Source organism: Astatotilapia calliptera, chromosome 1 (genome assembly GCF_964374335.1).
Source record: "Astatotilapia calliptera chromosome 1, fAstCal68.1, whole genome shotgun sequence".
NCBI lineage: Eukaryota > Metazoa > Chordata > Actinopteri > Cichliformes > Cichlidae > Astatotilapia > Astatotilapia calliptera.
Window position 1 is genome coordinate 28,963,855 of NC_137422.1, and position 27,322 is coordinate 28,991,176.

At 40.2% G+C, this 27,322-nt stretch overlaps 1 protein-coding gene across 4 annotated transcripts; it reads left to right on the forward strand.

Annotated features, from left to right (window-relative positions):
- The first annotated feature begins 1,524 nt into the window (after positions 1–1,524).
- esrp2 (epithelial splicing regulatory protein 2) lies at positions 1,525–26,231 on the forward strand. 4 transcript variants are annotated; one of them, XR_013906974.1, is made up of 17 exons: positions 1,526–3,124; positions 3,583–3,711; positions 10,548–10,661; positions 11,087–11,201; positions 11,718–11,813; positions 12,785–12,839; positions 13,358–13,468; positions 13,996–14,128; positions 14,410–14,452; positions 17,745–18,046; positions 18,638–18,871; positions 19,193–19,391; positions 22,418–22,622; positions 22,786–22,975; positions 23,318–23,346; positions 23,993–24,093; positions 24,785–24,799. XR_013906974.1 is itself a non-coding variant. In XM_026171912.2 (17 exons), exons 2-16 carry the CDS (start codon positions 2,993–2,995, stop codon positions 24,077–24,079), a joined length of 2,145 nt encoding a protein of 714 aa, XP_026027697.2. In that variant the 5' UTR covers positions 1,535–2,792; positions 2,972–2,992; the 3' UTR covers positions 24,080–24,093; positions 24,785–26,231. The 4 variants fall into 4 exon arrangements, 3 of the variants coding, with proteins under 3 accessions (XP_080155966.1, XP_026027714.2, XP_026027697.2); XM_026171912.2 differs by lacking the exon at positions 23,318–23,346 and having other exon boundaries at positions 1,535–2,792; positions 2,972–3,124; positions 24,785–26,231; XM_026171929.2 differs by lacking the exons at positions 23,318–23,346; positions 23,993–24,093 and having other exon boundaries at positions 1,532–2,792; positions 2,972–3,124; positions 24,785–26,231.
- The last annotated feature ends 1,091 nt before the right edge of the window (positions 26,232–27,322 follow it).

Here is a 27,322-nt window from a genome sequence, read left to right on the forward strand (position 1 = left end):
GTACTTAAGGGGTGGCTGTTGTTCAAGAAGTAGGGCAGGTCACCTGCTAATCAGAAGGTTGGTGGTTTGAGCCCCGTCTGCTCCCGTTTGCATGCCAAACATCATTGGGCAAGATACTAACCCCAAGTTGCTCTCCAGATGGATGCTTTCTGATGCATCCATACGTGTGTGAATGTTAGATATAGAGGACTTACATAGGCAAAAGCAAAGGAATGAGGTGCTTGTATGATTGGGTGAATGAGGCAAGTTGTATAAAAGCACGTTGAGTGCTCAGTTACAGTGTTCATGATATGAATCTGTTGTGGGAACAGGAACCAAGCTTTTCCATTCTTTCTCCACTTTAGAAATACACATCTACAGAGTTTATTCATGATTTAGCCCCCACAAGTCTTAATCTCAGCCATATACAGTGAATTCTGTGAATTAAGTCACTTAGCTTGTAAAACATCATATTTTGGCAAAGTCATTGAACAAACACACCACAAAAACCTTCAATTATAGATGTGATTTCATTGTTTTAAGCCACACAGCTGGAAGAACTGCCATTCCAGTCTAATAATTTTCCTGTCTGTTTAAATATGAGATGAACAAGATCTGATGTGAGAGCATTCACATTTCACTTAATTGTTTGGGCATGAGTAAGTCAGAATTATTTTGAATATGACAGCGGAAAATTACAACGCTCAAAGGGTGTGACAAAACTGAGCTCACACTGGTAAGCATAGTTGACTTGCTTGACATTTTCTCACAGAATGAGGAAGCAACTTGTATATCATCATCAACAGTGTGGTATGTGCCTGCTGTTCCCATTGCCTTTCATAAGGCATATTACTGCATGCTTACCACATTTAAGTTAGGTTTTAAGTCTCTGCTATATAATAATATTGTGTAGTGTGAAGGTTTTTCCAAGAAAACCTGGCTTATACTAATAAAGCCGCATGAACAAGCAGGGTTTTTTTTGCTATTCTTTTAAGTCATACTTACCTTACAGGACAAGACTTGCCACCTGGTACATCAGAGCCGCCAATCTCTTCCAAAAAATGTACACAGAAGTGTCAAAGGTTTTAGCGCTGGCTTTCTGGAAGCTCATCCACTTTACAGCCTATGATAAAAGTTATGCCAAAGCACATTATTTAGGAGGATATTTGGAGTGTGAATGTGACATGTTGTCTTTCTCAACTTTTTCACCAGTTACACCTGCTGAAAGGAGTTAGCTTGTGACTTTACTCTCCGGGTCAGTCTACATGCATAAGCATGCCCTCAGTATGATGTAATGAGGATAAATGTTCTTTGCTGTTGTGTTGAAATATCATTATATGTCTCAGATTTCAGCGTTTTCCAGAGTGTCCCTTAAGTAATCGGACTGGTTTGGCTGGAAATAGTGATTCAACATGAGAAAGGAGACACAAGGAATTACTCTTGAGATAGGGGAGATTTATTTTGAGTGAATGGACATGAAAAGGCAAAAAGCCTTGCATTCAATGCAGTTTGTTGGCCCATAGCAGGCAGAACAGGGAGTGTCAGTAGCAACAAAACCTTGGATTTCTGGGAACTGGGCCAAAGACTGGTGAAAACTTCACTGCTATTTTGAAGTACCTTAATTTTCTGGCGACAAATACTTTCTATTGACAGGTACATGCAGCGTATAACAATACAGTGGGATTTTAGAGGGAAGAATATGGATCACAAGCTGGAAATGTAAAGTACATTGCTAATTCCACTGTTCTTCCTTGTGGTAGAAGTTCCAGGATGTGTCCTTTTGTTTTGTTCTTAATTTTTCCATTTGCCCTTTATTCATCCCTGCATTTACTACTACCGTTTACCCAAAACTACATTACAATTAAGAAGCCTACAGAAGCAATAAATCTTTCTTTTGCCTGAGGCAAATGCATGTTGTTCTGTACATAGATTTTTTTTTTTTTTTTGTGATCTCCATGTTTACAGGTTTTCATTCTGGAAGTGAAATAACATTATCTGAAGACAAGGAAGCAAACAGTGAAATGATAAGTGTGAATTTGTGCGCAGAAACACTTTCGTTGCATCAAAGTTCCACACTGGCATAAACATGTAGTGTCTGAACACCTTTTTAGAGAATAAACATGCTGGAGTATTTTCTGTCACCGTGCCCACTGAATTACAGCTGGAGCAGAAGTCCCTAACTAACTGTTCTTACCCTAGTCACGTTTGAGATCAAGTTTGACATGGGTTAAAGCAAATGTCTGGACAAGATGTGATCCAAATGGCCCAACACCTGGCAAATAAAGGGGTTGTTTTTAGATTATATTTTTTGCAAATTCAGGTAGCACAAAACTAATTTTAATGGAAATGCACAGAGTTTGTCCCGCAGTTCAGTTTCTCTTTAATGTACCTTTATGTGCCTGTATGATTCTGTTCTCTTCTTTTCCACTATCACCGTGAGACATCTGCAGGTTGCCCGGCGTGGTCTGCACAGCGTACGCATAAGCCTCATGGAGCGTCGCCCCGTTTTGTCTTCCACATACTTCCGGATTTAACAGCACCAATAAGCCAATGAGATCACAACACTCACCTCAGCGTCCCGCCCTCACCTTTGCGAACCAGCCAATAGAAGACGCCCCCGGGGCTCCGCTCGCGCAAAGGCCTAGCCATACAGGTAACTCGGTGAAAAAAAATAGTAAGGGGAGGAAGAAAAAAAAACAAAAAAAACCCTCCGGGCTTGTTATGGCGTTCGTGTGAAGGAAACACGGATTTCCACCCTTCTTTACCAGTTAAACCAGTATCTCTGGATAGAACACACTCAAGTACTGCAACAGGTAGAGTCTCTGACCGCAAAGTCTTCCGTGGCTCCTCTGAAAATAATCTCCCCCTTTTTTTCTTTCTCTCTCCGTTTATCTCAATTGAGTTTCCAGCTCTTTTGTTCGCTCTTCTTATCACTTGGAAAAGGTGAACCCTCGTGTTATTTTTTTTATTTTAATCTTTGCTTTAATTGTAGTTTTTACCCTTGTGGTCCCTGATGGCTTCGCACAGTGATACTCTGGTGGTGTTCTTTGGGGCAACAGCTGGTGAAAATGGGGGTAAACTGGGTTCGGATGAGAGGGAAATAATTCTCTTGGTGTGGCAAATTGTGGATCTACATGAGAAAAAGGTACGGACCTTTCTGACCCCTTCGTTCGTTGTACGGTTTCTTATGTATTCAGAGTGTTTGTGGCATAGTGTCTACCTGTAGAGTCTGACATTTAAATCAACATGGTGTGCTCTCTGAAACCGTGTGGAGCCCGCTTGTCTTGTTATGCTAGCTAACGCTACTACTGCCCGTCGTTAGCGCACCTTTTTAACAGGTGTGCGACCAAATTAAAAAAAAAAAAGCAGACAAAAATGGGGGGCAAACACACCTTTTTGGTTTAATATGTCAGCTTCTCGATGTAAACGAAGCTTTATTGACAATTGAGTGCTTTTTTTTGCGACTGCATTGTCAATTCTGTTTTGTTTGTTTTTAAACAAGTCATTTCCTGTATGTGGGGGACCTTTAATTTGCTATAAGTTAGCATATTTTTTGTCATCAAACTGTATTCCTACGCCATGAAACGCTAAATGCTTTCACAGGTCGGGAAGCTTCATAAATGTTTTGTCAAGCCGGACACCTTGGAGCTGACAGACCAGTGTAAAGAGGAGACTGGGCTGACTGTGGACGACATCGTCAAAGCTGAGCCACTGGACAAAGTTCTGCAACAGGTTAGTCTCACTGGTCTTTTCAGGTGCATTGGGAAACTTGAAGTGATGCATACGGGTATGAAAACCACAGCAGCTGCTCATTTTGTGGGAAACCCAGAAGCTTATTAAACCCACAAAACTTTCTTTTGGCAGGTTTTTGCCTAGAGCGTGATGCGATATGACAAGCCTGACTGGGTATTAAGCTGTAAGCTAGAGTAAGAGTGTCAAATTTCCCACATGATCTTTTTGTTTTTTAAAAGTGGTGTTCCACCTGGTTGAGATGTGTCATTGGTTTAGCCCTGACAGTGAAACTCTGCTGATGGCTTGCAGGAGCTCAAGAGCTATGATGGGGCAGAGCCTCAGGCGTCTGGAGATGAGGAGTCGTCGCAGGTCTAGTCTTGCCCAGGCCTCATGTATGCTGTAGACATCTGGAAAGCAGAGTGTTTACCTGGGACCGCACCTCTGTTTTAGGCAGCAGCACAGACAGGAGGGTGGAAGCTTTCAGGTTGTGGGCTTCATCTTTAGCACCTGGTTACAACACTTCTTTATGACCAAGATGTAATTTTTCCTCCCTTAGTCCCCACTGTCTGGAGGTATATGTTGGCAAAAGTGCTTATGTTGCCAAACATGTTTTTTCCAACCACCCTTGAAAGGAGTGTGTATTTACACTGCATGCAGTATTCCTGCCCCTCCAGTAGTAGTACTTTAAAAACCTCTCATTATCACGGTGAAGCAATATGTTGGTGTTAATGTTTGTGCTGTTGTGGTCTGATTGCAGGTCTGTTTGGGTTTTAGCGTTCTTGTTTTTATTGCTTATTTAATTCCTTCTGAAATTTTGAAGCAGTGACGCTCCTGGGATTATTATACCCAGCGTGTAACATTCCACAGTTTTCATTTACATGCTGATGTACATTCAGGTCGCCCAAGACCTCAGCTTCAGCTACTCCAGCTTAGATTGTGTGCTGAACCTTCAAATATTAACCCAAGCAATCAGTTTGGTCTTTTCATACCTTTGTCTCATTGGTTGCGTTCTCTCTCTGCTCGTCACTCAGAGATAAGTGTTACCCTTGTTGATAGGGGGAAGAGAAGAAAACTGACATTTTTTCAGATATACAGTCTAGAAGCTGTTTGGCTCATGTTTAAAATTTAGAAGTGATGTCCTACTCCAACTTATAAGAATTGAGGGAAACGAGCAGTTGCCTTTTGTTTTCTTTTCCTTTTTTTTTTTAAAGTGGTGGGCTTATTGTATTGACCTGTGTGGTCAGAGCACCCAAGGACATGTGCTGCATTTCTTTTGTGAAAGATTGATCAAGGTAGAGAAGCCTGGAGAGATTAGCAGGACTGTTTAAAACTTTGCTCCCATACGTTTTGGTGCAATCTGCAAAACACTGTCAAAACTTCTATTTCTATCAGTCACTGTGTGTTAATTTTCCTACACAGAACAGACTGATATGTTTTGCATGATGCTTTGCCATTGCATACAAAAAGCAGCACAGTAAAAAAAAAAAAAAAAACCCACAGGATGTACCGTACATCATTCTATTTCAAGGTGTAGAATAGATATAAGCATATGTAGGCATTTTTCAACCCTATATTTGCAGCTCAGCAAAATTATTTTAACCTCCTATGTGGTTGGTGAGCTTTCAGTTTCCAGCAGTGCAGGTGCACTGGGTATAGAAACTTGTCACACTTGTCTTTTTTTCCTTCTTTTTTTTGATACCAAACAAATGTACCAGGCTCCTGTCAGAACAGGTTTGTGTGGAGCACGATAGTCCAAAAATATGTGTAGGTCACTGTAGCTGTAACACTTTTTACAGTATAGTTTGCATATCACACCTGCAGGCCACTCATGTTTTTCAGAATAAATTTGTATTTAGCTGTAACGAAGCTATTTCTGACTGTGAGGGTGTGGGTTTGTTCAGCTTGCAACACAACGTGTAGCGTGTTTATGAAAAATGTCATGTGATGTGAGACTGTATCTACATTACTGTGAAGCTGAAATATCACATTCGTATGCAGTCACGGCATATAGAAATGTTTCACCTGTTTCAGAAATGTATCCAGTAATCAAAGTTAATAACATTTGGTTCTCACTTACAAAGGCAGCCAAGTTGTGACATGCTTCTTATGATGAATCACACGAAAGTCTCGCACACAACCAGGATTTGAATATTTCAGCAAAAAGCCTTGTAAAGATGACAGATTTGTGCTAACACAAATAGTTATGCCAATTCATCATCACAGCTCTGTTACTTCTGCTGGGTGTGTCTAAATCAAACATGCCGTTAATTAGTATGTGAAAGGAAGACTGTTTATTACAACAACTGCAGAAGGAAGATATTGAATATATTTGGATCCACTGCAGATCCTACAGTGAGTTTTCAGTCTTCACAGTGCAAGAACAAATAGAATTTATGCTTTTTATTATGTTATGCGCCCTCACGGCTCGCACTCATTTGGGAAGCCTGGTTTTGAACCCTTAAATTTTTGTTGGTGGCCATATTTGAACAAGACAATATAAAGCTAAGTTCAGCCAATACAAGCAAACTTGATTAGCAAGGCATTACATGTTGCAAATATAGGTACTATATTTGTGTGAAGTAACAGGTTTTTATTAAAATATAAACTTTTCAGCCACCTATACTAGAGGCAAACTTCTAGGATGGGCTTTACCGCACACAAAGCCTACTTGACATCTTAACTTCAGCAAAAATTGCATTAAAATGTTCCAAAAGGCAACAACACGCAAACAGTCAAGAAGTCAAGTTTTGTGACTCGATTTAGCTGAGGTGAGGCCGGTCACTGACAGTATTCACCTTTCAGACCAAGTGGTCATGCTGTTAATAATTAATGTTTTAACCATTTTACAAATTAAACAGGTGAGGTATATAAAAATTCAAGGGAAACTGGCTGTAAAGTTTAAAATCAAATGTTTAAAGTTGGGCTTTATCTGTTTATTTATTCATTTCAAGTATTATTTCAGTTTTTCTATTTTATGTGTAATATGACAAAGTCTAAGCTGACAGGGGGAAGAAAATATAATAAAACGATGCAGCACAAATAGAAAAGCACAATGTGTTTCCAGCTGCTGCACCTGTAAGAAACAACAAAAGGAGGAAAAACACATACCTGGAACATAGAACACAAAAAATGGAAAGTTGGGCATTTTAACAGAAGTTAAAGACACTGATTTGCCTTCAGGGCAAGCTTTAAGTGGCCATTTAGGGGAATTGCACAAATTCGTGTGACGCTACTGCCTTGGCTTCATTTTCCAGCGAGCTGCCGAACAAATTGTGCTCTTGTAGCTAGTAGAGCTCATAGTAGGGCGATCACTTGTGAAGGAGGGCAAACTAGCTTACTGTTGTAAAACATTTCCCATGTGATTTTTGGCCTATAGTTGCAAACAGTGTGAAGACCATGTCACGTGTTCGGTGGTGTAAGCGTGTTGAAAGTTTCCCAAAGATATTGCTCGGACACTCCCAGCCGCTCTTATCAGAGGTTGTTTCAGTCACCACCACCTTACCTCACCTCTACATACAAACAGTCCAGCTACAGTAGAGCGCAAACTCTGATAGGACTATGTTCAAAGGCCACTTCCTCCCACTTATCCATGAAAAGTGCTTTCAGAGGAGAGTGAGACGCAAAGTTGCACCATTAATGTGCAAAACTAAACTAAAAGTAAACTTTTACTTTTAAAAACTACTTGTGAAAAAACATTTTAGCTGAAAAATTAAAAGTTGTTCAGAGCCTGAGAAGGTCTTTGAAGGTCATTCATGAGACTTTGTATGTTCAGAAGACTGAGTCACCAAAAGCGAACTCTAAAATTAAAAACTAAATTAAAACCAAGCATTTGACTGAGCAAATGAAAACTCAAGAGAAATGAGCAAAGCCATTCTGGAAACTGAATCTGAGCTAAAATTAAAAACAAAAAGTCAAAACAAAATAAAAATGAAAGCAATTAGAAATCGCAAAACTATAACATGTGCAACTTCAAACAAATATTTTTGGTTCATTCAAACAAAGATAAGTCTGCAGATTATAAAGGGGCATCACCAAACATCAACTGTGATATGGGTGATCACATCAGGATGGGGCGACCGTGGCTCAGGGGGTTGGGAATCGCATCTGTAACCGGAAGGTCGCCGGTTCGATCCCTGGACTCTCTGTCCTGGTCGTTGTGTCCTTGGGCAAGACACTTTACCCTACTTGCCTACTGGTGTTGGCCAGAGGGGCTGATGGCGCGATATGGCAGCCTCGCTTCTGTCAGTCTGCCCCAGGGCAGCTGTGGCTACAACTGTAGCTTGCCTCCACCAGTGTGTGAATGTGAGAGTGAATGAATAGTGGTATTGTAAAGCGCTTTGGGTGCCTTGAAAAGCGCTATATAAATCCAATCTATTATTATTATTATTATTATTATTATTATTATTATTATTATTATTATTATTATTATTATTAATGAACAGCCATTTTTGACAGGTTTGCTAGTGAGGAATAATGAATTAACAGCGTTGTTAATTCAGAACTGGAGCGTGCTGCAGGCAGAATAAACACCAACAGTCCTGAGAAGAAAAAGACTTTAGCTAAATATTAAAAATAAAACCAGATTGATCTAGAAGCACTGGCCCTTTTTCAGTGGTCACTTTATGAGTTTGGCTCTTGTCTGTGATATCGCTGTTTGATTAATTTTCTGTTCTTCGTGTTTGCTCTTTTTAAACGTGGATTTTGACACTGTGGAGAAAGAGAGGGTGTGTCTCTGCATCCTCTATAGCTTTTCTCTCAGTAATCCGGCTTTAGACAAAAGCAAAGGTGGAGCTGCATGAATGGCTGTGAGCAAATATTAGTGCTGTTATCGCTGTACACATGAAATAGTGCAATATGTATGGACTTAAAATTAGTTTCTAAGCTGATCTCTATAACTTTTTGTCTTTATCTTTTTTTTAAAAATAAGTATACATAAACTGAATCACTCACACACACCTGAAGTAAAAAGTAACTTGCAAAAATGATGCTTTGCATCTTTGGGGCAGTTCAGCGGTCGTGGATTTAAGTTGCATAACTGTCTTTTCCTTTTGCATTTGCAGCCTATTTTGAGTGTAATGATTAATGCATTGACTGAAGAGGGTTTTCATCTTGCTGAACAATGAATAGTAGAGTTACTTTTCATGTGGTTTGCATATCACCTGTAAACCACTATCTTTAACACAACTCTGGGAATGGTTACGTAAATTGTTTGTGTATGTTTTTGCTAATTAGGTTGTGCATTTGTTTCATTCATAGCTGAGCATGTGGTTTCTCCAATGTTGCAATGACTCCTTTAATAAAAACTCTTACATGTTTCTGTCCATCCATCCTAAAACCCCTCTAATCTAACCCCGAAGCATTTCTTTCCTTGTTAGTAGATGCTGCCAAAAAGCAGGTATGGTTCAAAGATGATTTTGAGTGTTCTGGGTTTTCTTGTTTATTTGTTAATGCTATTCTCCAATATGTGTTCTGATTTGCTTATGGTGATATTATCTGGAGCTACAGGTCCCTGAAAGTTGGTTGGAGTCTGTTTCAAGTTTGCACATGAGTTAAAGCAGGGGTCTTGAGAAAACTTGCCATTACGTTGACATTGTACCTATTTTGCAAGCTGCAAAGCCACAAACTGCTTTTAGAGAGGAGCCAAGCACTGCCTCTTTATTCAGCTCTGACCTTTATTTTTCCTCTAATTCACCAGTTTTCTTTCCAAATTATTTTCCACAAGTATCCTAACTTTAAGAAGCCTAATGCTACCAACAGCAGCTTGCTATAAATCAAATGCTGTGTCAACAATAAGTGAATTCCCAGCTTTATGAAGCAGCATGAAATGGTGGGAAGCCAAAGAAAGTTTGTGAAACATTTAAAGGGGGCCAGAGGGGCCGATGGCGCGATATGGCAGCCTCGCTTCTGTCAGTCTGCCCCAGGGCAGCTGTGGCTACAACTGTAGCTTGCCTCCACCAGTGTGTGAATGCGAGAGTGAATGAATAGTGGCATTGTAAAGCGCTTTGGGTGCCTTGAAAAGCGCTATATAAATGCAATCCATTATTATTATTATTATTATTATTATTATTATTATTATTATTATTATTAATAAATGTTTTTCTCATAATATGGTGGCCAAAACGGTATGAAAATGTGATGGAAAATTTGATTGCAACTTTTTTGCAAGTGATTTGTTTTTCTGTACAAGAGGTGTCCTTCATTGGCAGTTAACTGCTGCCAATACAGGTTGACAAAATACAAGGAAGGGGGCTCAATAAATGTTGTAGTTACAAATAAGCATGGCTATGTGGGAGGTGATGGTATTTGGGACTGGGTGGCGAGGCCATCAGTGTTTATGCAAAGTGGAGACCAGCAGGTTTGACTTGTATGGGTTGGGATTTTAACTCGTCTGGCTGCTACTGTACAAAGAGAAAACTGTGGTGCTGGTGATCAGTGCTGTAATAATTCCTCCCTTTTGTCTGCACCCTCCCTCACTGGGCAAACACTGAAACCTGTTAGACGAGCGTCGCTTGTAATGAGGAGACAAATGTCAAACACAACACCACCTTCACTTTTCTGTCTTTAGATCTCAAGTACACTAACAGATTCTCATTTGTACACCGTAGGTGATGCAAGTGGAATGATTTTAAGTCCCACTTTATTTTGGATTACTTCCCATTAGCTTTTCTTCTCTCTTGCTCTTTAAAATATACTTTTAGGCAATTTAAATATGGTGCCATTTCAATCACAGTTCTGCTTTTTTTTTTTTTTTTTTTTTTTTTTTTTTTGTGAAGGATAAAAATACTCCAGTCAGTCTTAAAGTGGCCTTTCTCCTTCCTCTCTCTGTATCTGTGCAGTTCCAGCAGTCCGTGTCATCAGAAGTAAAATGCCTTGGCAGGACCACGTACACACTTTGTGTGGACAGTCCCCTTGTCATTCGTCAGGCCCTCCACCCAGAAGCTTCCAAAAAGGTGATTATTTCACTCCATTGTTCCATAAACTGGAGACACATAGAGAGTAACATATAAAAATATAGGATTTTAGAAATATTTCCAGTATTTTTTTTTTAATATTTGAAACAAGTCTTGTGAATCATGACTCAATAGTAGAAACTACATTTTTCCCTTTGATTACTTCAGTTCAGTTTTATTATAGTTTGTAATAAATTGGCGTGCACTGATTTCGTATTACTAACTAATTATAGCCATTTGACTTACATTTACCTCCTATTCAGTAGCACATTCAGTAGCTAGTGTGCACATACCCTCTCCATCCAAATTCTCTCCTCTTCAGCTGCTTGTTTATTAGCATCCTGCTGTATCCAGTTTCCATATCAGATTTCCAAACCCTCATTTTGCTGCACTAAGTAACTTTCTTTTTGTTTGTTCCTATCCAGAATCTGGTCCTACCTGAAATATTCTTTTCATTTGTGGATGTGAGAAAGGAGTTTCACAAATGCTGCCCAAATGCTGGCCTTGCGCAGAAGCTCACACTCACCTCGATGTTGGAATGTATCCTTTGCTAGCCTGTCGTGGCTCAAGAGTTGGCAGTTCGTCTTGTAATCGGAAGGTTGCCAATTCGAGCCCTGGCTCGGACAGTTTCAGTCGTTGTGTCCTTGGTCAAGACACTTCACCCGTTGCATACGGGTGGTGGTCAGAGGGCCCGGTGGCGCCAGTGTCCGGCAGCCTCATCTCTATCAGTGCGCCCCAGGGCAGCTGTGCCTACAATGTAGCTTGCCATCACCAAGAGTGTGTGTGAATGGGTTAATGAATGTAGTGTAAAGCGCTTTGGGGGGTCCTTAGGGACTAAGTAAAGCGCTATACAAATACAGGCCATTTATCATTTACCATGTCACTGAAATAGGACATTTTATAATCCTAAATAATCCTGACAAATAACAGAGTCGTAATAACAGAGTGTTTATACTTTTCTGAAATACTATATAATAGTTTAGCAAGTAAAAGGTAGTAAAATATCAACATGTAGTCAGAATAAAAACTGGGATGCAGCCTTAACTCTGTGTGCAGATGTTGGTCTCCCTGCTGTGTCAGAGGAGTCGATAGGGGTGAGGGAGGTGAGGAGCATGGTGCAGCTGACGCTCTGCATACTGGCTGAGCCCCACAGTAAGTAATGACAGGCCTTCTATCTCAAGTAACCTCACACTGAACAAGATGCTTAATACCTAGTAGCTGAAACTAAATTAGGCACAGAAAGAAGACAAACTGACCGATGGGGAGAGCAGTGAAGTGATCAAGGAGACCGTACTTTGTGTTAACACACTATGACTACCTTTGATATAATCAGAACTGTGTCTTTGCATTAGCCCACAGCAGGAAGAATATGGAAACTGGAAGCCCTCATGTTTATACAACAAACATTTAACCATGTTAATGTACAAAGTGGAATTTTGTCATTAATTTCTAACACTGAAATTACACACTAGCTAAATAGTCAAAGGAGAATGCTACAGTTAAGGTTTTAACATCCTTTTTCTTCTTCACATGGTTACTGATTTTATCCACGTGAACATACAGGTTCATATTCATAAGATCACATGTTCAAAAAATAAAAATGGCCATACTGACTGAAGAAAAATAACTTTAAATGCAGAAATAATCGTGTCATCTGAGCTAAAGATGTTATGACGAGTGAGCCTCTGTTCTTTTCTTTGAATTATCCCAACTACTAAACATACACCACACATGGGGAAGAAAGTAAAAGAGTGACTGTGATAGTTGATTAATGATTAAACCGTGCCTTGATTATATTATTTCTATTTAAGGAACAAGTACTACTATTTATTTTTTTTTTTTATTGTGACCCACTGTCAAAATGCGTGTTACAAAGTAGCACTTGTTTGTCAAAAGTTTTGTACATACAAGTAAAGTGAGGCAACATATGTAACAATGAAAACATGTCAAACTTTAAACTGAGCCAGAGCGCTCCGACTCTATCACTGTTATCACAGCCAAGTGTGTTTCTGGGTATTACAAGTTTGTGTTGTGCTCCTCTCTACATGAGAGGGAGCGTTGGACGTGCGTAAGCCAAAAACACATCCCATAATATAATGCTGTTTTGCTTTTGCTTTTTTTAGATCACAAATTCTCCTGTGTTGAAACAGTGAACTACAAGTTTGACTCAGGCACATGGTATGTATCGACCTTCAACACAAATATTATCTCAGTCCATCTCTGTGTAGTTTCTTGCCACACCTGCAGCCAGGCAGTGCTGTTTAGTCTGACAACCCCCCTCGACCACATTCGGGTCTCAGACCTCTCCGGCTCTTAGCATTGATTACAGCAACAAGGAAACCACAGGTGTGTTATTAAACCTGTCCAACTTTGCCATCAAGTGCTTACCAGGATATCTTATAGCAGAGCACCAAATCCTGCTGTTCTCAGAAAACCAAAAGCCTCTCACCTCGACAACCTTCTGACATTTAATCATGGGAGTGTGTTACTGTGTTTAGCACTTACTCTGAGTGGCCTCTTGTCTACTCGATCTGTTTAAACGCAACAAGAATCAAGGTTTTTCTGTTTGTTTTCCCTAAATCCCAGTCATTTCCAACAAGGCTTTGAATATTCTGCACACATTATTTTATATATATATAAATAAACTATTAATAGTTTTATTTATTTAAATTTTCCCCACATGGTGTTTGGTGCAGCAGTAAGACTGAGCCGGTGGACAGTGAGGCTGTGATCAGAGCACGAGGGCTTCCATGGCAGTCCTCAGACCAAGACATTGCTCGCTTCTTTAAAGGCCTCAACATCGCCAAGTACGTTGGATTTTGTGCTCATCTATCAAAATGTCTTTGGAGCCTTTAACATGTTAGTCACAGAATTTGTCAACGTTTGCAGTTAGGGGAACTTTATTCTGTTACTCTTTCCTTTAAAATACTTTCCAGATTATGAAATGCTTTTAAAGCCCAATGGAAACCTGACCTTGTTGAAACAATTGCTGTGTCCAAGTACAGCCTAATCTTTGCTAGTCATCTTTTTAACATCCACTGCTACACTGTTAAAATGATTTCTAGAAATATTTCTGGTATTATGCTTTTTCTGTCTGAGAGTCTGACATGCTATGCCTTCACAGATAACAGATGTTATATTAACTGCCAGATTACAAAATGCTAGTTTTGCTGAATTAATGACTTAGTCAGGCTTTGTTAGAGTTTTTGATGGCGATGATATGAAAAGACAGTCACGGTGGTAGAAATTTAAGATGGAGAAGATTTTGTTTGAGAACCCAGCAGATATAGGTAATTGTCCCTTGCATTCATTTATCGGTGCCCTTGTGTTTCAGGGGTGGTGTGGCGCTGTGTCTTAATGCTCAGGGCAGGAGGAATGGCGAGGCCTTAGTTCGCTTCATCAACTCTGAACACCGAGACCTGGCATTGGAGCGCCACAAACACCACATGGGCAGCCGCTACATTGAGGTGAGGTTCTCTCAGTTCAATTGTGGCTCCATGGTGTAGTTTTTTTGGGGGGGGAATTAAAAAAAAAAAAAATCTGATTAGAGTCCTCTTTTGATGTCATTAAGAAGTCGAGCTGAATGTGAGATTTAATCAAATTAATACCATCAGTTTTATGAAGGAGTTTTGTGACGTGATTTTTCTTCTTTCCTTGCTTAAAAGTTGGGTGATTGACGTGTCTATTTGATTTTTGCCTGAAATCGTAGTCACATATTCATATTAAGTTTTCATCTCGTGTTTTTCAGGTCTACAAGGCCACAGGAGAGGAATTCCTCAAGATTGCTGGAGGTCAGATTTCAGGGTTTTTTTTCTCTTTCTTTTTCTCCTCTCACCTGACCATGATTACATGGTCATACTGAAAGACTTTCTCAGTGTGAGGTAGCATTTTGTTTCATGGATTTCCTGCACTTTTGAAAAAGGAAAAAAAACCCACCCTCTCGCATCTGTAAAAGTTCACCACTTTGCTCTCTTAAAAGAAGGAGAGAAATCTCCTCTGTGCTCTAACTCTCCTGTTACCTGTGTGTTTGCCTCATCCCAGTGGCTCCCTTATCTCAGACTAATGAAAGGCGCTTTGTGAGGTGTATCCCCCACAGCCCCCATCCCTTGCTAATCTCCCCTTCCCTAGGCCAACCCCTCTGAGGCCACTTGGAAAGAAATTTTATTCTGGGCTAACAGCAGTTCACCTGTTCTGTTCAGTTTAGCCTCCGGCTCCATTCCCCCTGAGGGAAAGAGGGCTGTCGCCCAGTAAAAGGACCAACTCGGTGCTAACACAAAATGGGTGTGAAGAGACAAAGGCATGGCCCGGGGCCTGAGAGGAAGCCAGTAGTAACACAAGGGTAGAGATAGCAGTCAAAAGAAGCACAGCCGCTTGCAGCAGAGAACTTACACTGGCTGCTTGTTGGACCCTGGACTTTAGTCAGTGGGTTAAGAATCAATACATATCGATAGCACAGTGAACTTTAAGCAAACAGTGGAGAAGCAGACACAATGCATGATAAATGAAAGCAGTAAACATGTAAACAGATGTGTAGAGTAAATTGTTTCAATGTTTTGGATGTAAAGCTTGAAATTGAAAGATCTAACATTTTTCCATCCTCTGCAAAAATACCTTTAGGCTGCCGATCTGAGTTTACTGAGTAAAGGTGGAAGAAACAGGATCAATAAAGAAGAAATATTAAAGCCATTGAACCAAAAATTATATTAACCTGATCACATATCATATAAAATTAATATCTGGAGATGAGTCATTTAAATTCTTGATCTGATTAGTTGTGAAGTTTCTTTTTTTTCTATGTACTTTTATACTTTCTGCATTTGTTACTGCACATTTTATAAATCTTACTGTTTATAATTGACTTTGTGGTGGAACAAGACCATTTGTGTCTGTAAACCTTCTCTTTAAAGGCTGATCCAAGTAAATATAGCCTCTTTTTGCTGTTTTTGTCTCACACCCAAACTGATCTTGCCTGGAAGCACACCAAATGAGGGACACAATTTACAGAAACTGTAAACCAAAGAGAAAAATTTAACTTGGTTAAGTTAAATGTGTCCGTGGGCAACGCTGGTCACAAGTGTCAGGCTGGGCAGCCTTCTTAACAATTAACTTCATTTAATAAGATGTATGTAATTGTAACCTCATCTGTTTATCTTTAATGATCTTTTATTAACCAGTATCACAATTTCAAGCAGCTTAAGAGTTGTTCCTTAATATTTGCTGTTTTCTCCAGTTTTGAATTAGATTTAAATTCTCAACATTAAATGGGTCCAATTGCAGTCAAATTTTAATATTCCTAGAGACCATTTTTTTTGGCTTTCTCCAGGTTCGTAATTTCGTTCATTCTAGAATTCCACAGTCTTCAGAAATAGTTATATATGATGATATTGAGACATTTCTTATTAAGCGAAAAGACAGAACTCATTTTATCTCAGCTTTTTACTCTCTCCTATATACTCTTAGTAGCAACACACTGAGCGCTATTTATAAATGGGAGAGAGATCTTAATAATCAATATACCGAAGAGGAGTGGAAAGGAGCCATTAACATGAGTAGTTCCACTTTTACTTGTAACCGCTTGCGAGAAACCCAATACAAAATCATACATCGCCTTTATATAGCTCCTAATGTCTTGCATAAGATTGCACCTCATATTTCCCATCTTTGTAGTAAATGTCAAAAAGAAACTGGCACTTTTTTTTCATTACTTTTGGGAATGTAAATTAATCAAAAGATTTTGGAGCTTCATATCTCAAGAACTAAGTAATATTTTTAACAACCTGATTCAAAGGGACCCCGGGTACTTTCTTCTCGGCCTACCCTCAAAAGAATTAACATTGAATCACTTGCAGCGCAAATTATGTCACAAACTATTGCTGGTAGCTAGGAAATGTATTCTCATTAATTGGGTTAAGGATAAACCTCCCTCTGTGACGTTGTGGTACAGAGAATTATTTAAAGTTATTCCTCACGAAAGAACTGCTGCTATTTTAGGAGGAAATGAGGGTCTCTTTCTCAATGTTTGGACCCCTTTGCTTTCTTATTTGCCAAATGATTTGTCCCAACTCTTTCTTCTTCTCTGTTTGGTTGTGTTGTTTTATGCTATTCTTGATAAACGAATAAAAATTGTATATCAAAATGTAAATGGGTAACCATAAACTTTAAGACACACATTCATATCTCTCTTACAATAAAAAGTGACAGCTTAAGTTTCTTTAGAAGTCACTTTACAAATTATACATGGCTGCAAAATACAGGCATTTTTAGCATTTCTTTCAGCTTCATTTCTCTTAGCCAAGCTTGCCCCAAAGGTTTACATGTCAAACCCTGATTCCATACTAATTTATTGTGCATTAAACTGTACAGTCTGTCTTTGAGCACAGCACTGATCTGTGCTTTCTCTGTACACCACACATGCAGAAACGAACTGCGAGCTGCATTACTTGTGTGCCTTTTCTACCGCAGCTTGTATTTTTGTTTATAGTTTAGAATTTAATGGATTGCAGGAAATGATACATTTAATTTCATCTGGAAATGTTGAAATTTTATAATTTGTGGGTGATAACATAAAATACCTTGATTTTTCAGATATTTAATATTGTAGACTAGCTGACATGGCATAAATGGCATCTATAGGTTACTTAGTTAGTTGATCCACTACTTTGTTTTAGGCTGAGTTGAAATATGATGGCGTGCATTTAATGCTTCATGTTTGTTAAATCCTCAGTTTTCAGCTTTTCTTTTGGGTCACTGGAAATGAATGATTGTCCCGACAGCAATTCAAAAACTTGATTAAATATATGGATCTATACAACCAGAGGAATCACAGTCACACTTCCTGTCCCTTGGTTGCATTGTTACTGAGTCAAAAGTCTGATTTATGACTCAGCTTTGTTGTTCCCAACTTGTGGACTGATCAACTATGACAAATGCAAATACTCCATATAACAAGATTTACTTTCAGGGTGGCTGTTAAAAGTAACTTAGTCAGCAGAGAGTGAATAGGACTTTTTGAGAATTACAAAGTGATTTTTGGAGGCCCTATGGTGTAGCGAGCTTTATCCTTCCTGTCCTCTGTGACTATAGGTACATCTAATGAGGTGGCCCAGTTCCTGTCCAAGGAGAATCAAGTGATTATCCGTATGCGGGGATTACCATTCACTGCCACACCACAGGACGTGTTGGCCTTCCTTGGTCCTGAGAGCCCAGTTACAGATGGCACCGAGGGTCTGCTGTTTGTTAAGTACCCAGATGGGCGACCCACTGGTGACGCCTTTGTGCTCTTTTCCTGTGAAGAGTATGCCCAGAATGCGCTGAAGAAACACAAACAGATCCTCGGGAAGCGTTATATCGAGCTGTTTCGGAGCACTGCAGCAGAGGTGCAACAGGTACATTCTTCCAGTTGTGTGGCCTGAAAGTTTTTCTAGCTGTAGTTTTTGATGTAACAAAAAGACAACATATAACTGTTTGCGCTTAGATTCTCGTTGTAATGCAAGAAAAAGATGTGCTACTCCAAAAACAAAAAAAAGAAGAAGAAAGTTTCCCGTGCAAGATACTTATTAGATGGGTTTGTGTTGTGTAATACACTTTCAATTGATTCTTTAGTGCTCTCAGAATAGCCTAAGAAAGTCGTTTTTGTGCAAGTGTGAGAGAAAGTTATGACAGTCACCATGGCCTGAGGTCCACAGCAGCTGTTTCCTTGGGTTTCCAAATGAATGGTGTTATGGCAACATAGAGAAGTGAGAAAACATAGTATCCAGAGTGCGAGGTATTAATAAATCAGACAATACTGGAGTTTGTGCAATACTGTAGATGACAAAATCATTTGTGCAATGTGTGTGTATTTATTTTTTTTAGTCACCATGACACTCGGTTACTGTTTATGTATTTGTTGTACATTTTTTAATGCTTGTTGCATATGCAGTCAAGATTCATTTATTTATTTATTTATTTATTTTGTATGTGTCTGTGCTTTCCAGGTTCTGAACCGCTACATGTCCACACCTCTGATCTCCACACTGCCCCCTTCGCCAATCATGCCTGTCCCAGTCCTCACAACACCTCCGTTCCTTCCAGCAGCCAGCAGCACTCGCGACTGCGTACGCCTCCGTGGTCTGCCCTACACTGCTGGCATTGAAGATATCCTGGAGTTCATGGGAGAGCACACTGTTGACATCAAACCCCACGGAGTCCACATGGTCCTCAACCAACAGGTCAGCCTATTAGAAAGTCATGGGCCCAGGCATACTTGTAATATTAAAGCTCTATATCTTAATACTGACTTTAAAAATAACAGCCATACAGCATTTTCACTTACATCTTCATCGTAAATCTCTAAAAATGAGAAAAAGTTTTGTAAATGTTACCAAAATAAAACAAAGTAAAAATAAAAAATTGGGAGGGGCAATATTTGCAAGTCCAGAACAGCTCAATGTACTGTTAAAATTATTTTCCCCACAGATTTACTTACACTTCACACAAACACACATTCATTCAGTCATTTGTTAATTGGATTTCTACCCCTGTTTGTGCAGGGACGGCCCTCTGGTGATGCCTTCATCCAGATGAAGTCACCTGACAAGGCATTTATGGTAGCCCAAAAGTGCCATAAAAAGACAATGAAGGACCGGTATGTGGAAGTCTTCCAGTGCTCCACAGAGGAAATGAGCATTGTCCTGATGGGTGGAACTCTGAACCGCAGCGGCCTCTCCCCACCCCCCTGCAAGCTTCCCTGTAAGTCAGAAACGCCAAATAAGGTCCACATAAGCAAGAGTTGCAGTAACATTTGATTGATTGATGATGATGATGATAATAATATCTGAAAACCATGCTACCATGTTGGAAATTCTGCTTAATCTTTTCTGGTTCTAGCACTTCTCCACCAGATTAAAACATGCCAACACTGAATAGAAAGGCCAGTCTTGTACAAGGATTAAAGTCTCCCTAAGAATGAGCTGTAATAACACTGAATTTCTTTTTTTCCCCCAATAACACTGAATTTCATCATCTTTAAGTCACACTTAAAGGTGTGACTTAAAGATGATTAGCTTCAGCTGTACTTTGTTTAGTGGTGAGCATGTTAAATAGTGGTTAGTGAAAAGGTGCCTGTATTTGTGTTCAATCAGACTCTTGACCTCTGTAAACAAAACAAAGCCATAGGTCATATTCAAATGAAAGGTGAGGCCAGTGTGCAAGCGCCTTAAATCTGCATTCTTTTTAATGGGCAGCATAGGCGGAGTGCTCCGTTTGCAAAAAGGTGCCCGGTTGTATAGAAGTCTATGGATAAACGGAGCTCATTTTCTTTGCTGCACACTTTCCTGATTCCTTCATAGACTCTGTTGCTAGTTTCAGGTCATAAACCACAAGGTTCATTTTGAAAATTATAGACATTATTAGCCATAAATGAGGACATTCAGAGTATGGCTAACAACTTGTCAATCACAGGTCATTCATGCTTCGACAGTGTTGGGTGTAGTTCGTTCCAAAGCAAGTCTTCACTGTAATCACCTTACATTTTTCAGTAAGGCACTGCACTAAATTCAACACTCACATTAGAGCAGGGCGATATGACCAAAAATATTTATCACGGTATACATTTGAAAATTTGCGATAACGATATAACTGACGATATAATTGACAATAGACAAAATGCTTTACAACTCCACAACTTTATTAGTGCAAAAAACCCCATCAATGTATTTTCACTTAAACAAGCAGCTGTTTTTTATGTGCATTAAAGTTATATAAAAATTTAACAGTGCAAATTCCTTGCTGACAGTTTAACCAAAAGGCATTTCCAGTGGAAACTGGCCGACATATCCTCAGCATAACCATGTATAATATCCACAAAACTTAAAAAGAGGTTATACAGACACAATACAGTAATATTATGTTGAAGCACAGTACGTATCACTCCTCGAAGCTCTGCCTACGATAGCCGTAATGCTTTGACAATCCATCAAGCGGTGCGGCTTCGTAACTTAGCAAAGTCGTACTGAAACATTTGACAGATCTTCGAGCGCCGTGTACCACATAAAATCGTTTCGAGGTCAGTAAACACAACCAGAATTCATACATAAGGCACACGGGATTATAAGGGGCACTGTCGATTTTCAGAAAAATCAAAGGATTGATTTTAAATGTGCCGTATTTTCCAAAAAACACGGTAATAACGACGGCTCGCTAGCATGCGCTACCAAAAATAGTGCTTTGTTGTGTATCTGACGGACGAAAGCCAAACCAGTTCCACACCACTGAAGTCACAGCATTTTTACAAACCAGTTCTGGTTTATCTGTTTCATTTAACGATCCGCTTTCGCTCTTCTCATTCTGCGTCACCGCCATGTGCGTATGTAAACAAAGGCACTACGCATGCGCGTTTTACCCATATTCTATTGCGATATTTCATTTTCCTATCGTTGCCCAAAATTACACCGGTATTACCGTGAACGGTATGATATAATCCAGCCCTAACTCACATTACAGTTACAGTTATGCTGCTACTTGGATTACAAAGGTTCTTAAGTTATTGGAACACGCTTATATACAACAACAGTCCTTTGCAAGCATCTGCACAGACAACACCAGAACCCAGTGCTTTACAACACTGCATCTGACTCTTTACATTGTGTTTGGTAATGTAAGGATAGATGTAGCTCCTTGTCCTTGGAAACCCGTTCCACAAAGCTCTCTACACACTACACTTTTGCTGGCCACATGACGATTGGAGGTAGCGACTGACACTGCAGAAAGTTGGTGACCTCTGCTCACTATGAGCCTTACCATCCGCTGACCCCAGTCTTTGATTTTACATGGCCTACCGCTTCTTGGCTCAGTGGCTGTCGTTCCCAGTCACTTCCACTTTAACAGTTGACTTTGGAATATTTAGTAGTGTTGAAATATCCCAGCTGGACTTGTTGCACAGGTAGCATCCCATCACGGTACCATGCTGGAATTCACTGATATAATGTAGCTGCTACTAGAGGTTATTTTGTTTTGTTTTTTTAATTATCAAATGTTGACACTTTGTTAAATTTGCTAAATACCTACTTAATAAAGGTTGTTTTGCTTTTTCGCCTATATCTTAACTAGAATTAAAAATTGGGGTAATATCTTTTTGAACATAATTTTACTCAAACTGACCCCAAAAATGCTGCCAGAAGATCAGCAGTGCTGGTACCATGTTGCCTGACTAACACTGGAACTGCCCACAGTTTCGCACACGTAGTGGCTGTTTGTCTGTAAATAGATCTGTGCCATCATTTGTGCGTGTTTACACTGCACCATGAAGGACACTGCGAGCTACGTAAATAAATTCTGATGGGTCTTTAGGGGCTTTCAAGTAGTTTTTTCTGGCCTAGATCTTATTTTTATAGTTATGGTTTTAGTTTTTAGTTTTATAGTTGGGTTATAATCAGTGCATCCCTACATGTTTGACTACCTTAAAGGTGCAGTATGTGAAATGCTCTACTCAAAAAGGCCATTGTTTCCTTTTTGTGTGCAGCAGCTGCTCTACATTTGTTTCTTAGTCTGATTTATTTTACCTTTCAGAGCCGTTTGAACGCTGACATCTAACACAATTTTGCAGTCCTAAGTTTGTCAACCGTAGGAATGTGTTGTGACATGTTTATGACAGCTTCTGCAGTTTATCCAGAGACAGTCGTGCAGCATGCTCAGTTGATTCATATGCTTGACAGCACTTTACTTGTGGCGGACTGTACACACACCTTACACATGCGTACCTCTGTCTCTTTCTGTAGGTCTGTCTCCCCCCACTGCCTATGCTGCATTCCCCACTCCACCTGCCATTCTCTCTGAAGCTGCCCTCTACCAGCCTCCCCTGCTTGCCGCTCCCAGACCTCCTCAGACCACCGCACACAGCCCTGCTCACACTCTGGCATACTACCCCCCTCAGCCACATCTCTATATGAACATGAACATGAACTACACTGCCTATTACCCCAGGTAAGTACATTGTGATCTAAAGCACATGTCGAATGTGACAAACTGATAAAGGTCAAAGGTTAAACTGCAGCATCACAGGCTGGCAGAAGAATACAACTGTGAGGTGGCAATTTTAGTATTCATCATAACTTTGCTTTTCCACTTATTCCCATTTGCTCTCCAGCCCTCCAGTGTCTCCCTCCACAGTTGGCTACTTTGCAGCTTCACCTGCAGTGGCAGTTGCAGCTCAGCCCCACCATGCTGCAGCTGCCGCCTCTCCTGTATTACCCCAGCATGGTGCCCTGGTCAGGATGCAGGGTCTGCCCTACAATACTGGAGTCAAGGACATCCTCAGCTTTTTCCAGGGATACCAGGTCAGTACATGGAACTCTGAAATGAAAGCATGTTTTAATTCACAGGAAATGTGGAGCCATATACTTGAAAAGCTTTGTCTTGTATTTGGATGTATCAAGCTTTTGAGATAACGCCTTGAATAGTGACAGGATAATTGTTGTCAGTTTCTTGCAATAATTTGGTAGTTACTCTTCCCACAGTGGGTGAGTGCCACGTGAAAGTTTCTAACTGTTGAACCATTCGGCGCATTTACTTCTGTGTTTTTATTGCAAAATTACACTATAGTACTACTCAATTAAAGGGACATGTGTGCACTTGTGCTCTTCCCCCTCCTGTTTGCTTCCCGTGTCTAATGCCGCCAGTCCAAGTTAGGTGGAGTCCCCTGAAGCAGGTATGAACACTGATAGGTGTGGCATCAGACATTTCCCAAGATGGGGAGGGAGAGGGGTGGGGTCTGAGGTGTCATAGGGTGGTTGTTGTTGTTGCTGCTGTTGTTGGGGCAAAAATCTGCGGTCTGCTTTTGGTCTTCATGGTTCATGTGTTTTATAAATCTGTGCAAATATCAGGTTCAGAAAAATAAACTTGTTTTGAGTTGCACACTCAAGATTGTTGGAAGGTGTGTGTGTGTGTGTGTGTGTGTGTGTGTGTGTGTGTGTGTGTGTGTGTGTGTGTGTGTGTGTGTGTGTGTGTGTGTGTGTGTGTGTGTGTGTGTGTGTGTGTGTGTGTGAGACTGTTGGCTGAACCATTGCAATTGTATCCCTGTTGGAGTGTGTTTTTCTGGCTACAATAGCTACTCTCACACTGGTCCTGGGTGAGAAAACTATTCCCATACCGCCACTGGTATCCTTTACCACACACTCCCCTCAACTAAACACTCTGTAGTTAAAATGACACCTACTCAGGCGTGTGTGTGCTTTGTTTTTCCTCCTTCAAATAACATGTAACATATTTTTCCCAAAACTGTGTACTGCCATGTGTGAAACAATGTGGAGGGGTCCCACCCTGACTGTGTGTCCGTCATTATGCTGTATCTGTAGTATGCCCCTGACGAGTACAGCGGCGTGGTTCAGATGAGCGAACAGGCCAGGAGTCTGATTCAGCCCAAAGAATGGCTCTGTCTTTAGGGACTCGCCCCAAGGTAAGAAGAGCCTCCGGACTAGAGCAGCGGAGTGGAGGGAGAGTGCATGTCCTAGACTTGACTAACATCTTACTGTTTTGGCCGTCGCACAACATCAGATACAAATGGCTACTAGCTTTAAAATTGTCAACAAGTACTTCCAAGACAGTATTTAGACTTTGAATCACTGATGTATAAATTGCAGTAGGAGCTGATCATGATTCTGCACTGTTAAAGTGATCCAGTCTATTTCATGCTGTCAATCATTACTTTTGGCTGTATTCACAAAAGAAAATGTTATGACTGTCTCCCTTTGTAATGCTGTGACATGTGATTGATAAAGCTTCATGGATTGTTGCTGCTGTCACTGCTGTTGTGATCAGTGGATTGATACATACCTGCATGTCTGAAGGAATGCAAGCTCCTTTGTTGCATTGAGCGGATTTTGGTGCAGGATCCGAATGCATGCAAACTAACCAATGATTGTGTTGCATCTAAACCTGCCTTGTGGGTTTCAGGTCTCTGAGAACAGCATGTGCTCTGCTTCTCTCTTCAAACTTTTGGTTGCTTTCTGACTGGACCGGTTTGATGAGATAGTCTTTTCCCAGTGCATTATTCCTCCTCTGCTTTGTGGGCTCCCCCTGGTGTTTTTATGCTCCAGTTACATTAAAAATACACTTACTGACTTCATCACTTTTTTTTCCCCCTGCAGCTTCAGCCAGACGCCGTTCTCATCTTGTATAACTTCAGTGGGCAATGCAGCGGCGAGGCCTTGATCACCTTCCCCAGTGAGGAGATCGCCAGGCAGGCCGTAGCCGAGCGCTCCAACCACCCCTTCTATGGGCAGCAGGTCCACTTGGCCTTCTGTAACTGACCACTAGCCCTCCATCTCCTTCCACCTCGCTCAATTTAGCATCCCACCAAAGAGCACTCTCCTGCAAACACCTCTTCAACCTCCGGTTATTCCGATACTCTGTCAAACAGCTATTGCTCCTCTCATTTTTCCACGATCTGCTTTTCACACCTGACACTACTGGTACTGGCACTCCTGAAGCTGCTGTTGGAATTTGAGCATCTACTTACGCTCAGATTTTCAGGTTCATGTCACTTTGTGGATGTCATGTATAGCATTTCTATGTGTTTGCACCAACTGTAATAGCTGGTTGTGGAGAAGAGAGAGTAAGGAGTGTGGACAAACCTAAATGTGGATGATCATTTAAATGCACACTGCATGTGTTCCCCATAAAACTGTACAGATGTTCATCCTGGAATGCTTGAGGTTGTAAAAAACCAAACAAAAACAAAATACAAAAACAACAAACTTCTACACACAGTCATTTATGTATATTTCTAAATTTTCACTTTGCAGCAGTGTGGGATTTCCTGTGTGTTCGCTCTGTGCAAGCACAGCTGCGTGCATGCGTAGGCTTTTGTTTATTATCTGGTGGCCTGCAGCAGTGTATTTGTAACACTGAAAAGAGAAAAAGCCATAAAGTGTGACTTAGACTACTGAAAGAGAGTATAACTGTACACTTGTACTTGTAAACTGTCATGAATTAATTTGACATAACTTTGAGCTTCAGGGACTACTAGTTTATACACAGCTGTGCAACAGGAGCAACTAATGCACAACTGTTTTCTATAAAAAAAAAAAAACATTTATGTACAACATACTGTCATCCTATTTAGACTTTTTCCAAGCACTACAGATTTCTTTTTGCTTCAGTCAGACTTGAAGAACTGAGTGTCTTTAACAGAGTAGCACAATAAAATAATTATATTTTTATTAATGTCATTTCTTTACAAAAACTAAGATTTTGTTATCAAATGAACATGTGTTTCCTAAAGTTGTTTATAATTAGCTACTGTATGTCTTTTGTTCTTGTCTCCAGAATATTTATGTCTGTCTGTAGCATGCTTTAATTCCTATCAGAGTACTGTGTAAAGCTGCATGAGTTTTTCCTGTGGCAGGCCCTCTGACAGCTCACTTAGTTTTTCACCTTTACTGCGCCTACATCACCCAGAGTGCTATACTGGCCCAAAAGAGGCTAGGGCAACCTCTGGTGGCAGAGGAGATATTTCTTTTTGTAGCAAGTTTGAGACTTGCCTGAATTTAGATCTATGTATAGACTGTAAAGAATAAAAAGTGTTGACAATGATCTGTGTTAGTTGTTCTTATTTAGAGACAAATGCAAAAAACTGATTTCTAGTAACTTCTACTCCTGGTGTTTGTTTTGGGTTTTTTGTTTGTTTGTTTTTTTTTCTCAAAATGCTGATGAGTGATGTATTTCAACCTCAACATATTTTAGGCTACTATCAACCCACCTAGAGGCATTTGGATTATCACTTAAAGTAAGAGGCCATCTTGTTAGGTCCACTTGTTTACCTGCCTATAAATGTTATCTAATTAGCCAATCAAATGGTTGCAACTCACTCCAATTGTGCATATAAGGTCAAGATGACCTTCTGTGTTGGTGTCATAAAGCTCCACAATCCTAATCCCCATATTTCAATCCAATAGAGCATCTTTGTGATGGTGGAACATTACAAAGATGGTGGAAGATTCGCATTGCGGATGTGTAGCCGACAAACCTGCGGCCACTGTAACGCTGTCATGTCATGGGATCGAATCTAGTCTGTGGCCTTTGTGTGCAGTTTGCATGTTCTCCCCATGTCTAAGTGGGTTCCTCCACAGTCCAAAAATAGGTGTGAATGTGGACATGAATCTCTGCCTTACCTCTGTGATAGACTGGTTACCTGTCCAGGGTATTGATAACTAGATAAGCAGAAGAAAATTGAAAGGATCTATTCTTTGAAAATGTGCCATTAAAGCACAGTAAAACAAGCCCAACCCTACCCTTAAGACTAGATGGGTTGATTACCTGTTACAGCTGAAGCGGTCAAAAGAATGTCTGTAAATAAGCAACAAAGTCCTGTTGAATTGTAGAGCAAGCCAAGCGTGGACATCAGAGATTCTCAAAAGAAACAACCCAACAGGCGACCTGTTGGATCTAGACTTATTTCAAATTAAGAGCAGATTTTAAAAAAAACTAATTCTAGATGTGAGCGCTACCGCCAGCTGCAGCACGTTAAAGTTTCAGTAGATGGCGCCAAAGAACGGTTTCAATTTTTCACGTAGTTCTGGGAACCGAAATTCAGAGGTTCAAAGGTGTCAGAGCAAAAGGAAACGCGTACGTAGACGGACACATAACCACAACTGAAATGCGTTTCCTTCTTCAGTTTAATTTCG